Source organism: Chenopodium album, chromosome 8 (genome assembly GCF_948465745.1).
Source record: "Chenopodium album chromosome 8, dcCheAlbu1.1, whole genome shotgun sequence".
NCBI lineage: Eukaryota > Viridiplantae > Streptophyta > Magnoliopsida > Caryophyllales > Amaranthaceae > Chenopodium > Chenopodium album.
Window position 1 is genome coordinate 57,386,839 of NC_137841.1, and position 15,221 is coordinate 57,402,059.

General features: G+C 30.5%; 1 protein-coding gene across 1 annotated transcript; it reads left to right on the forward strand.

Moving 5' to 3' along the window:
• Positions 1–12,982: 12,982 nt before the first annotated feature.
• LOC145556163 (glutathione S-transferase T3-like) lies at positions 12,983–14,636 on the forward strand. Its single transcript, XM_081617805.1, has 2 exons — positions 12,983–13,366; positions 13,841–14,636. The coding sequence occupies exons 1-2, from the start codon at positions 13,052–13,054 to the stop codon at positions 14,597–14,599; spliced, it is 1,074 nt and encodes a 357-aa protein (XP_081473931.1). The 5' UTR covers positions 12,983–13,051; the 3' UTR covers positions 14,600–14,636.
• Positions 14,637–15,221: the final 585 nt, after the last annotated feature.

Genomic DNA, 15,221 nt, shown 5'->3' on the forward strand with positions numbered 1-15,221 from the left:
ATAAAATAAGTAAAGATCTTTTACATTTTATAAAAGCACGTATATGCAACTACTATAAGTCTATAAGTATGTGTAATGGCAACATATAACTACTTTAAAATATGCAAACTTTGAGAATCTTTTATAAAAAAATATATAATCTTCATGTACTTGAAAATAATAATTACTTGATTAGGAAAAAAATATTCTATATATGAATATAAATATTGTCTTTGAAAATTAAAATTACCCATACGATCAAATATCACTACAAGAAAACGCGTTTTTAGAGATCAATATTAACGGTGGGCGTCAAATCAATCAGTTAAATGAAATATTAGCAAATAATTTTGAAAACATTCGCTAATTACCGACCGTTAAGATGATAGTCAATTGCTAATTATCGATTATTTTAAAAAGCAGTCATTCGACATAATTTTAAAATACTCATTTGACTAAAGTACTAAACAACTCTCTCACGTGATATTCAATATTTAAATTTTTATAAAGACATGAAATAATAAGAAAATAACTATATTTTGGTAAAAATTTGTTCACAATAATTTTAGAAATTTTTTTATTAAATATAATGCTAATTTAATAATGAAAATTAAAATATTCCGTGCATGGCACAGGACCTAACCTAGTTATTACAATGACAAAGTTAATTAATTTTATTTATTCCATTAAAATTGTATTTAACCTATAAAACACCTTTACCTAAATTAAAAGAAAAAGAAAAAAAAAAAAGAGTTTTTATTAGGGTCAGTGCACCTAGACCTCACTATAGATCTGCCACTACTTTGTCACATCCTACGTTTAGCACTGACACGAATAAAAAAAATACTCAACTGCTATTTATCGCTCCCAATTTACCAGGTAACACTCCCTTTTTTACTTGAATGGACCACTATGCCCTTTATGCAATTTGTGTTATAAAAAGGACCTTGTTCCCCATTTGGACACAATACATGAAACGGTCCCCTCACTTCACAACATTGCTATCCCGAGCCTCCCAAAATCGGTCCCCACGGCCTTGCAACCAAATCGGTCCCCACGACCACCTAAATTTTCTATTTTTAAAAATCGTGAAATTTTCCGACGGGTCTTGGGTCATGGACGGCGAGTGGAACATACGTACGCCGGAGAATGCGTCAGATCATTCTGTAAGTTTTTTTTTTTTAATTTTCGGTAATTAGGACATCCGCCTAAAATTTCCGGATGTCCTAGGTACATCCGCCTAAAATTTCCGGATGTACCATGGAACATCCGGAAATTTCAAGCGGAAGATGGGATCCGCCTAAAAAATCCGGATGTTCCATGGTACATCCGGAAATTTTAGGCGGATGTACCAAGGGACATCCGGAAATTTTAGGCGGATGTCCCTATTCAATTTTTTTTTTTTTTTTTTAATTTTAAGTACGTTTATTTAATTTTTTTTATGTTTATCAAGTTTTTTTTTTATGTATTTTTTTTTCGTGGTCTTGTGATTATTGTTGTGATTTAGTATTTGATAATTAATGTAATTTTGTTGTATTAATATGATTATTAGTAATATGTTTATTTTTTGTTTCATCATTATTATTATTAATTATATTATTATTATTATTATTGAAAATATTATTATTATTATTATTATTATTATTATTATTATTATTATTATTATCGTATTTGTTGTTGTTGTTGTTGATATTATTGTTGTTGTTGTAGTTGATATTATTATTGTTGTTGTTGCTGTTATTTTTATTGTTGTTGTTGTTGATATTGTTATTATTAATTAGTAGAAATATAATTTTAATATTATTATTATTATTATTATTATTATTATTATTATTATTATTATTTATTAATTAATTAATGTTATGGTCTTATAAATTGTTTTGTAGTTGTTATTATAATTTTTTATTATCATTAATATTGTTATTGTTTTGTATTTGTTGTTATTATTATTAGTATTGTTATTATTATTATTATAATTATTATTAGTATTGTTTTTATTATTATTATTATTTTTATTATAATTATAATAATAATTATTATTATTATTATTATTATTATTATTATTGTTTTTATTATTATTATTTTGACATAAAGCATGTTTTGTTTAATTTGTATAGGATATGGAATCTGAGGAAGGCGGTGATGGTGTGAATTATAGTGGGAATTTTGTCACCGATACGTTTTTTCCTACATTTGACGATGCAGTTACATGGGCTGATGGTGTTTCCATAAAATTGGGATTTATATTGGTGAAATCGTCTTATAACAAAACCAGAGATGGTCGGTCGTATCAGTATTTGCGATGTGATCGGTCACGAAGGAGCAAGCCGAGATATTTGGAGAACGCGATACGGAAGGACACCAAAACCAAAGCTAATGGTTGTCCATTCTACATCAAGATATATTATAATGTGAGCACCGAAAGTTGGAAGATCATTGCGAAAAATGATCACACCGGGACACATAACCACCCAATGACTGTGTACCCAGAGGGTCACCGGAAAGTGAGCGGATTGAGTCCGGGTGCAAAATAGGTTGTGCGGGACATGACAAAGTCCAAGGTTGCTCCCCGTAACATCATGTCCACTATTGCCGAGCAATTTCCTGATGATCATCCAAACATCCGACACATTTACAATTGCCGAAATGACTTCAGGATGGAGATGTCCGAAGGAAGAGGAGTTGTTAAGCAATTTCTTCATCTGGCGAGAGAGAGTAAATACATTTACTAGGTCACGAACGATGATCACAACGTTTTGCAACATGCATTTATGGTGCACCCGATCATGGTCAACATACTCCGCACATACCCACATGTCATTGGTATGGATTCTACTTACAAGACCAATCGATATAACATGCCTTTCTTTGAGATAGTAGGCGTGACACCGAAAAACCAGAATTTTCTAGTTGGATATGTTTTCATGCGCGACGAGTGCACGGCTAGCTATCGGTGGGTGTTGCAGAGATTAAGGGAGTTGATTGGGTTTGATATAGAGCCATCTGTATTTATTTCAGACCGTGATCTTGGGCTATGTGCGGCTTTGAGAGAAGTCTTTCCAGGGACGTCACATTTACTCTGTCTATGGCACATCGACAGAGATGTGGAGGCTAAGGTGACGAAGATGTTTGGAAACAAGACAGTTGGTGTCAGTTTTAGAGCTGGGAGATGGTTCAAAATCGTAAATGCAACAACACAGGTGGAGTATGATCGTGCTCTAACTGCCATGCAAGTGAGGTGGGGAAAATATCCGGAAGTGATTCAGTATGTTCAGAGAACATGGCTTTGTCATAAGGAGAAATTTGTGAAATTTTGGACGAACCAGATTCTTCATTTTGGTAACACCACCAACTGCAGAGTTGAGAGCCAACATTCAGCAGTGAAAACTTGGTTTGAATCATCCACAGGTTAGTTAAATTATTTTATTAGTTGTTCTCGTTGTTACGTAATTGTAATTGTATTTGAATTTACTAATTAGAATCATTGGCAGGTGCTTTGGATACCGTATGGGCCCGAGTCCATTGTCATATCGGTAATCGCATCATACAAATTCGTCATGACTTGGAGGCATCAAGGTCTAAAATTGGTCAGATGTACAGACAGTTGCCACTGTCACGTATAAATGTTAAAGTGTCTTAACATTGCTTGAAAGTTCTAGATAAGGAGATGAAAAGGATGCGGGATTTGAGTTACCAGGTCCATGAACGGTGCGGATGTGCTATGCGTGTGACCCATGGTCTTCCATGTGCTTGCCAGATACATGATTCGATAGTTGCACAGACAGGATTGTATAGCAGCCAAATTCATTCTTTCTGGAAGATACTGGTTATTGGTGATGGTGTTAACATTCCTGAAGTGGTAAATGATTCGACCGAGGAGGCTGCACATTTTCGGTCCCTAATCGACGAAGTCATGGAAAGTGACCCGGCCGTACGTCGAAATGTAACGCGAATCATTGAAGAGGAGCTACATCCAGATCATTCACACCTTGAAGAACCACATATCAACCTTACACACTCGTGGTCGACCGAAGAGAAATAACACTAGGCGTGATCGTAGCTATTTCGAGCATGTGAACCGTCAACACACTCAACGTGGTGGTGACCCAGAACCAGGTAATACTAAAATTCTATATTTAATATAAAAATATGTAAACTTAATACTTGTAGCTTTACTAATAATTTATCTTTTAATTTTGTGTTGTAGGTCCAAGTGACATTAGTCAATGCAGGTATTTGAACTTGCTTCCAGCCCCAATGTTGCCGTACATTACGTCTTGGAAGGATGTCATCGGTGATGGGAACTGTGGCTTTCGTTGTGTCGCCGACTTCTTCTTTGGCGATCAAAATAAGTGGTTTGACGCTCGGGAAACAATAGCGAACGAGATCGCTGGTCATCATGATTTGTACGAACGGATTTACGGGCTTGGGCGACTTTGGATGAACGTGGAGCGTATTCGATGGGATGGTGGGGCTGTCGGGGAGCGGCATTGGATGGTTACAATTCAAGATTTATTTCCTATTGCTACGTGGTTCAACGCAAGGGTGATTTGTCTCGGAGTAGGCCTAGTACCAACTTGCTACTACCCATGCATCACAGTCTTACCGCTTAGGGAACGCAACGGGGTTCGGTCACCGACTCGAGAGTTTGTGATTGCTACAGTTGGTGGATCACATTTTATCCGTCTTGACCTTGTACCTGATTCACCACTCCCGCCGATCGCCGGTTGGTGGACGGAAAACCACGAGGATAGTGTCAATGGATGGGATCAAGCATATCAGTTGAGAAGGGACATGTGGGATGCATTAGTTAGGTAGTTTGTAATGTACATTTACTAACTTTGAACATTTGTAAGAAAATTAGAATTATGAAATTAATTTTAAATGTATTTGCTTTTAATCTAACATGATATGCAACAAAACATCAAATATAAAATAAAATAAGTGTCCAGTTTATACAGTACATTTAAAAAACAAAAATTAAAAATAAGTTCATAACATAATTAAAACCACTAACAGAACATCTAATCAAATTAATCTAAAGTCCTATTTTTGACTTCCAATCAAATACAAGTTGCTCAGTCATTGTTCGAGTCTCACTCGACATTTCAGGATACTCAGCTAGTGCTCTTTGGTGAATCTCCATGGACTGACCCCTATATACCATATGGACTGATGCCTCTGCAGAGCTGGAAGTAGGCTGACTCGATCCACTACCAACAAATCTCCCAGACTGACCCCTATATACCATATGGAAATCCTGAGGGTCCTGTTCTTCATCCCGGTCACCAGCATGACTAGCCGAACATTCGTCTTCCTCGTCAGATATGGGTGCTCCACTAGCAGAGTACAAGGGCCGACTACTACCAGACTGTTGGTCTCTCGACAAACCACTAGTAGACCCGTATTGCTGCTGCTCGGGCTGAAGCGGTGAAGATCGAGATGTCTGTCTCCTAACAGACGCATTCAGAGGTCATGATATTGCATGTCGAGCACCAGAACCCTCGATCTACATAAAATAAAAAAATAATCCGATTTTAGTAATAATAATAATAATAACAATATTAATAATAATAATACTAATAATAATAATAATAATAATAATAATAATAATAATAATAATAATAATAATAATAATAATCATAATAAAAACAATAACAACAAATAAACTTAACAACAACAACAATAACCATAATAACAATAATAACAACAACAACAACAACAACAACAACAACAACAAATACAAATTAACAACAACAAATAAACTTAACAACAACAATAACTAACAACAACAACAACAACAACAACAAATATAAATTAACAACAACAAATAAACTTAACAACAACAATAACTAACAACAATAACTAACAACAACAACAACAACAAATACAAATTAACAACAACAACAATAACCATAATAACAATAATAATAACACTAATATCAACAACTATAATACTAATCATAATTAAAAATATTAATAATAGTACTACTAATAACAATAATAATAATATTATTATAACAACAACAACAACAAAAAAAAAAAAAATTAAACAACAACAATAACCATAAAAACCCTAATATCAAATTAGTTAAATAATAATACTAATAATATTTTTAAAAATAATAACACTAATAATAATAATAATAATAATAATAATAATAATAATAATAATAATAATAATAATAATAATAATAATAATAATAATAATAACAATAATAATAATAATAATAATAATAATAATAATAATAATAATAATAATAATAATAATACTAACCATAACACTTCAAAATAACAACAAAAATAACAAAATCCAAAAAAAAAAAAAAAAAAAAAAATTAACAACAACAACAATAACCTTAACATTAATAATAAAAACCTAATATCAACAAAATAATAAAAATTATCATATTTTAAAAATAATTACATTACAAAATATACTAACCATAATAATAACAACAACAATAATAATAATATCAACAATAATAATAACAATAATCACCATAACACTTCTAAATAACAAAAAAAAAACAAAATCCGAAAAAAAAAAATTTAAATTAACAATTTTATTAACGGGCAAAGAAAAAAAAAAAAAAATAAATAAATTGGAACTTCCGCCCAAAAATTCCGGATGTTCCATGGAGGATCCGGAATTTCTAGGCGGATCCTCCATGGAACTTCCGGAATTTTTGGGCGGAAGTTCTTGGGATCCGAAATTAAAAAAAAAAAAAAAAAATTTACCTCGTCTCCACCATCGCCGCCGCCGCCTCCGCCGCTGCCACCAGTGCCGCCAAAGGTCCTCCCTCCGAATTTCAGCCTAATCCGCCTCGAATCACCCATTTTTTTTTGTGTTTATGATGATTGTTGTTTTTTTAAAAAATGAAGAAAATTTTTTGAATTTTTTTTAAAAAAAAAAAAAAATTGTTTTAGAGAGTTAGAGAGTAAGAGAGTTTGAGAGTAAAAGAGTTAGAGAGAGAAGTAAAGAAGTGAGAAATGTTGGTCGGGAAGGAAAAAACCGTATTTATATATTAGGGGTAAAATTGGAATTTCAAGACAAAAAGGGAGCGTTACCCGGTAAAATGGGAGCGACAAATAACAACATCCAAAAAAATATATAGTGAATCACTACTACATTTTTTTTTATATAATAAACCCCTAAATCCTTTGCATTTTAAGTCAAGAACCATTATATTAGGCCTAATATAACATCCGTTTATTGTCGCTTCTCCTTGTAATGTAACTGTCTATGTCCAACAACCAAAAACAGTCGGTGCTACCTGTAATACCAACAGTTTAAAAGGCCGACGTAAAATCACCGATGGTTTTAAATCGTCAGTGTGAATTTAAAATACCTATGGCTTTTGGACCAGTCGGTAGCACTGATGGCCCAAACCGTCGGTCAAGCCAATTTAAAGAAAAAGTAAGAGGCCGAACCCATATTTGTGTGTATGTAAAAGTCAGAAGCACAAACCCTAAAATTAAAGGAGTCGTCCATTACTCTCCCTCAGGCTTTCTCTCCTATCTATTCTCTCTCTCATCTTTCCATGCTTTTCTCTCTTCTTTACTCTACGTGGACAATTATGCATTAATGCCTAGTGTTGGAACATGTGTCAAAACCACATTATAAAACACAATTTTTTCACAGATTACCTTATAATTTTTTTTAAAAAACAAACCTGATATAAAAAAATAAATATAAATTTAATCATATCATATCAAATAACTAATATATAAAGCTAAACTGTTACACATGTCATGAGACAACGACACTTGAAATTCCAACAATTAAAATAAACTTCATAAGATAAAAAATTTAGTTTAGAATTTTATTTGGATATAATTTTAGGATAAAATTGTTAGTTTAGAATTTTATTTTCGATAAAATACAAATATTTCAGATGTACAAATTTAATTATCATTTTATTAAAAAAAACTTATAAGATTATAATTCTAAAAAATTATCATATAAATTTATTTTCCATATCATAATTTTTTTTGGAGCGAAGATAGCTGTTCAAACTTCAAAACCTAAAACATACATTTATAATATATATACTAATCAGTTATTATAATTATGTAGACCTGTCAATTAGGGTCGGACCATGATTTATCTTGGATTGGCTCATTTCAGGTTACGAGACAAGAAATGTTCAACCCTTGCCCAAAGTTTTGTGTTCGGGTCAACCCTACAGGCTTTGAACATTTATTTTATTTAATTTATTTTTTGTTAATTTTTAAATCTAACATTTCCACCAACATTATTATTAGTCATTACATGTCTACTAATCGTCATAAAAGCACATCAATTCCTAATTAATTTTGCATTAATGATGTATTTTAAAATCTGATATATAGATTAAATATTTATCTTAAAATTTAATAAACAATTCGGACATCGCACGGGCACAAAACTAATAACTATTTTATAAAGCTAAACTTTTAACCAGGTCACGAGGCACCGACACTTGACGTTTCAACTTTTCGCCAAGTGTCACTCTACATAGACAACAATTAAAAATAAATATGACATGTAAGATTTGTTTGGATATATTTTTATGAATAAAAAAGTAGTATTTTTTTATTAGAATAAAATCTTGGATAGATTTTGTAGGATAAAAAAGGTTAGTTTATAATTTTATTTTCAATAAAATTTGAAAAGATTTATAGGATAAAATTGTTTGTTTAGAGTTTTATTCTATATAAAATACCAATATTTCATAGGTACAAAATAAATTACTTTGTATGTTTAGCTAGACCACGAGACAGTTATACTTAGCATTTTTTCTCCAATGTCATGCCAGGCCACGTAGAAAACAATTAAATAATTTATAATTTAAATTTATTTTTATATTATATGTTTTTTTGGAGCATGGGAAGTAGTTCAAAACGTAGGAAGTATTTCTCCAATCCAGGCATTGCACAGGCACAAACTAGTATACATTTATAAAGAGGAGTTTTTTCCTGTGTTTTTAGAGGGCCACATAGGATTTAATTTTCTTAGCGTGCCATGTAGGATTATAAATTTTAGTTGTAGCCAATTAAATAAGTTATTATTTATTTCTTTTAGAATTAAATAATTCAAATATCATGTAAGGAAAATTGGCGAATGAGAATTCTAAGTTTAAATAAATTAAATATAAAATATTATCTTTTGATTTAACTAATTTTATCTAAATATATAGCAAATTTTAGCACATAAAAAAATTAAAAAAATTATTATAAAATATTTAAACAAGCCGTGCATCACACGGGTTTCATCTAGTTAGCATATAAATTGCACACGGAAATATACATTGATCATGCTAACATTAACCCACTACTATTATGACCCCACTTAAACAAACTAACCCACAACTTATTTAGTAGAGCATATTCCTATACATTATGAGTTAACTTACCACTAACAAATTAAAGCGAATATTCCAACACACCTAGTGGCGTATCCAGGAATTCCGAACTGTGGGTTCGGAATCTTAAAAAACAAAAGATGCTAACATATTACTTAAATATTTTATATATGTTCAAATTTTTTATTACAAATGGATGGATTAAACAGTTACAAAATAATAAATAAATAAAAAACCTACAAAAGCATTTTTCGAGTTTTATACTTTGAAAGCGTGCTAAAACATTACTACTTCTATAAATGATAAATCTATAATTATATTGCAAAAAATCAATATTACACGGAAAAACAAAAATCCCAAGTCCCCAATAAACACAAATTTGACAATGTAAAATTTTTCTAATTATCAATTAAAAGGCCAAGTAAAATTTTAAATTCTAAGTTTCTAAATTCAATTTGTACGTCAACAATATATCAAAACTAATTAAACAAATCAATAATTAATCTAATTATCACTAATTTACAAACAAATAAAGATTTAAGAATTAAAAGGAGTAGAAGAATAAGAGGACTGTTGAAACAAATACGTACTAAAGGATAAAAACAATAATAATATTAGATAAGAATGAAGCAAGTGAAATAAAGAACTCAATAATATTTCTTCATGCTTAATTCACCAAATACAAGAGCCATATAGGTACGCTAACAAACAACAAATAATAAGCTAAAAAACTGAAAGTATAATGCCATGATTAAACCCACTAAATAAACTCATTAACTTCTAAATTCATTTGACTCTCTAACTTAACAAAATGACCAACATACTACTCCTAAAATTATTGACCCAACTATGGACTAACTCATGAAGAAAAACGGAAGAAATCGAAAGGCAAAAAAAAAAATAAAAAATGAGGGTGGCTAGTCTCGAACCTATTATCAAGAGGAGCCTCATTACTCTATTAGTCACTCCCTTACCAATGTGCCAGAGTTACATATTTGTTTATTTACTTCACAAAAATTTGTTTTAACCTTATTTCTTTTTTCTTTTTTTTTTTTTAAAAAAAAACCAAAACTTATAATTTTTTTTCAAAAAATCTGGGGGTTCAATGAACCCCCTTGAACCCCCCTGGATCCGCCCATGAACACACCCCCTTGCTTCAAATTGGATTGCAACACGCTTAACCTCAACGAAATTTATTTTTTCTCTAATAGCATTCTGTGATGCACATCTCATCACCCATAAAATTTTGCGGGTGCACATTATCACCAACATGATGTTCTCGGAACACTTCTCTCTGCATAAACTGCAATACCCTGTATTTTTATAAAGTATTTAAGTATTAATAAAATGTATTGTCAAGGGCTCAAGTATTTTAATTGAATATTTTAAAGGGTTAAAGTATTTTAAATATAAAGTTTTATAAAAGTAAAATATGTTTTGGGCCAAACGTTTATTAATTATTGGGCAATGTAAATTATTCATACATACTCTTATTGGAATAACCCATTCCAAAACCCATAACTTAAGCCCTATCCCATAACTCAAGCCCACATTTTTATAAGCCCAAATTTAACCCTACACTCTCTACTCTATAAATACCCCATGAATCCCCAAAAATTTCCCACACAAAAAGGTTAGTCTTATTTTCTCTCTCCTTTGTTTTATTAATTTGTGTAATTATAATTATTGATTTATGGGTTTTGATTTTATTGTTTGAAATTAATTTAATTAGTATCAAATTGTATTTTGATGATTAAACTTTATAATTTCAGATTTTATAAATGTCATAATTTTCAGATTTTGTAAATTTTATAACCTAGGGTTTTTAATTATTGAAAATCATGATTTTAGGGTTTTTATGAACAATTGATTTAGAGCTTTTATAGTAATGATGTTTTGAAATTTTGGTGATTATAACTACTGATTAGTTTAGCTTAATTCCAGATTATTTTGAACACGTAAATTCATGTTTTAATAATTAGATTTCCGTTCGTTAATATTAATCCCGTTTTAATCCTGATCAGGTTCTGAACTCGTCCGATTTTGATATAAAAGTAGTGTTTTCCATGTGGAAACAACGTTTTAAGAAAGACTCACTACTTTTGGTAGTTAGCACCATCCTCTCATGGAAAAATTCAGCCTCTAAATATGATTTTCGGGCAGTTTTTGATTTTTAACGAAGTTTTTTTTTTTTATGCTTTAAATTTTATCCTTGAGTTTAAAAGGGGTAAGAGATAATTTAATGTTTCTATGGATAATTTAAGTATAAAGATGTATTTTGATGATGTTTTAAAGGGTTTTTGATTAGTTTAAAATGCTGGAATTTTATTTAAAGTAGTATAATTGTGATTTTAATAAAAGGGTGTGATTAGCCATTAAAAATGAGTTTAATTAGGGGTTTTAAAATAAGTTTCAGATTATTTTAAGTAGTCTAAAGTAAATTTAAGTTGCTGGAAATTGTGTATACAAGGAGAATTAATATAGTATTATTGTCCATTTATGTAGGAGACTTAATTTGGGAATTGTTGTAGTGTAATCGACTACTTTAAGGGCTTATTTGAGGTATGTTCGCGTACTTAGCATATTTTGATGATGTAAAATCATGCTAGGCTTGATTTCAATCAATTACAAGTAGTATCATGCTAAGGTTTATGTATGGAATTGTGAATTAATGGTGTTGGTGATTGAATTGCGAAGCATGAATTATTTGTGATGGTTATGGATTGGAAAATTATATTTTGGGCACGTTGTGTTTGAACCACACTTTTATTTATGGCATGTTAGAATGCATGATTAATTAAACTACATGTTTAATTATGTTTGGAATATTGAAAAGGAATTTTATTATGGTTCAAATAATTTTTATTGATGCTTTAAGCATGAGAAAAGAGCTATATAAGTGTCTATGTACACAAGGGATAAATTGTATGTTGGTGCCTTTGTGCACTTAAGGTGTTTTTAACACCGAGGGATAGGATTTTTGGCGCTTTATGCGTTTAAGGTGTCTTTGACACTGAGGTAGAATTAAAAAGGGTTCAACATTAAAAAATATTTGGTCACTAAGAGCACTTACAATGGGAGTACTCTACCCCCATATTTCTCCAATTTGGGAGGATACTCCCATTGTGGTAAATTTACCCAAAGTACTCCATATAGGAGTATTTGGAAGCATACTCCAAATATGGAGTAGTACTCCCATGGTACTCTTGTATAGTGGACCCCCCAACTATCCTATTAATGTTTGACACTTGTACATTGTTGGCCCACTTCTTTTCTTCTTTTTTTTTTCTAATTTGTAGTACAACAACAATAATGCAGTACTTTAAAAAAAATAAACAACATTGCAATACTCTACCCAGTCAACAATGCAAACGGAACTTTATCAAAATATACATATATATATTTTAAAATAAAAAAAAAAAAAAAAAATTTGAAACGGCTAGTTTCTAGGGGATTTCAAACAAGAAGAATTTGTAGTAATTTTTATATGTTGTTGTAAGTTTGTAACGGTAAAAAAATTTTACATTATATATTTGTCACAACTAATTAACTTTCATTCATCTATTCCTACATATTCCATATTTCTCACAACTAATTAACTTTTTTCCTTTAATTATTCTCAACTAAGAAAATCCCATATGGATAATAATAGTGCAAACTCACAAAATACACCAAATAATTTCCAATTTGATCCTAATCTTCTTAATAATCCTCAATTTCAAGCTATGGTACAATTATTTACTACTCAATCTAACCTTAATAATCCAAATAACACTTCACAAAATCCAAATTTTGTTTTTCCAATGTCTCAACATTTTCAACAAATGGAATGTTCTCCGGGAGGAGATGCTAGTAGCAATGCAACTCCAACTTCCGAAATTAGGACGGCACGCCACCTTGAAGAAATTGAAGATGTTGCCGTCGAATTGTTTCCCGAAGAACCAAATGTCATCGTTAACAATAAAAAAACGCAAAAGCAAGCAAAGAAGACGTCACAAGCAAAAGTGTCGCAACAAACGAATGAGTTGCAACAACCTAAGGTATGATAGTTTTTAAAAATATTATTAGCAATAACCTAAGGTGTGATAGTTTTTTAAAAATTATTATTAGCAATAACCTAAGGTATGATTGTTTTTTAAAAATTATTATTAGCAATAACCTAAGGTATGATTGTTTTTTTAAAATTATTATTAGCAATAACGAACATTATTATAGATAATTTAATTACAACCCATCAAACAATATACTATTCTCACTTGTACACATAAATTTTTGTAAATGATAATAATAAAAAGAATTTTTGTAAATGATAATAATAAAAAGAATCTTTAGCAAAACTTACAGTAGTGTAGCATTCTTGTAAAGATTAGATGATCTAAGATTTATTTTAAGAGATATATTATTACATTATATAGTGCATATAATCAATTAATATTATTATGGCTAACTAGTTTTATTATTACTTTATGTATTGTATTGTTTTAATTAGTTTGAATATTATTGTATGATCAAAGGGGTGGTCCATAAAGGACGATGAAGCGCTAGTATCCGGGTATATTAATGCCGGAGGAGATGTCGGAGAGAGTACTTATCAAACAAAAGTTAATTTGTGGGATAACATTGAAGCTCTCTACAACAAATCAAGAGAAGAAAATCCCGATTGGAAAATTAGTAAAAGGACCAAGAAAGCTTTGCAAGTTAGGTGGAATCATATTAATGAATTGGTTGGAAAATGGGTTGGATGTTACTCATTAATCCGACGTAACCCACCACAAAGTGGAGAATCGGAGGAAGATATTGAAATGCATGCTCACGAGAGTTTTCACAAACAATATGGTAAACATTTTGTGTTGACACATTGTTGGCAAATTATGAGGAAAAAAAAGAAATGGGGTGCCGGAACTATGCTACTACCTTCTGATAGTCGAGGAAGTAAAAGATCAGAGTCCGAGTATTTAATAGGTGATAGTGAAGAAAATCGACCTTATGGGGTTAAGAAGATGAAAAATAAAGGTAAGGAGAAGGCTACTTCTTCTTTTGTCAACATTGATAGTTTGACCTCTACTCTTGATGAGTCTAACCTTAAGAGACATGAACAAGGAGAAAGGATGTATTCTTTAATCAAAGAGCGAAGTGAAGATAGAAAACGACAAAAGGAGGAGGAGGCAAAAATTAGAATTTTCAGCATACTAGCGACAAATCCTAATCGTGATAGCGATGATGAAGAATTGTATCGGAAGTTGAAAAATGAGTTTAGGGGTAGATTTATTTAGTGTTAGTTATAAAAAGTTGAATAATTATATCCTAATTGTTACAATTTTATTGTTTAAATGATATTGTATTGTAATATATTCCATTGTTGTTATTGTAATATATATTTAGTTAATTTATATAATGTTGTTTAGTTCAAATTAAGATTCTTTGTAATATATTGCTCTAATTAATTTATGTGAAATATATTAATTTTTATATTAATTAAAAACAAAATAAAAAAAAATCTTGTAAGCTTTACCATTACAATATGTCATGTCCTATCATATAATTGCTGACATATCATGATGATGTACCTAACGTTACTTGTACTAGTCTTATTGTTTCATATAATTGAAATCCAACATATTTGGATAAGATATCTTCACTCTTATCTTCAGAAGATATCTAGTAATTCTCAACCATTAACTTTTACTTTCTTATCTTCTATATCCAACAATATCTTATCCGTGATTTTATGTTCACTTGATAAATTATAAGTTTACTTCACAATATAAGTTCACTTCACATTATACTCCATATATATATTTACTCTCCTTCTGTGAAAATATCATTGTTTTTTGCACAAATTGTAAAAACACTCAAAGTTTCACAAAAAAAAAATGAACTTTGACTTTGGTTCAG

What these genes read in the sequence shown, in the direction of transcription:
- LOC145556163 (XM_081617805.1), top strand. Translation starts at nt 13,052, where the DNA reads ATGGTACAATTATTTACTACTCAATCTAACCTTAATAATCCAAATAAC. An exon ending in ATGAGTTGCAACAACCTAAG is followed by an intron (nt 13,367 to 13,840) that starts GTATGATAGTTT and finishes GTATGATCAAAG; the next exon opens with GGGTGGTCCATAAAGGACGA.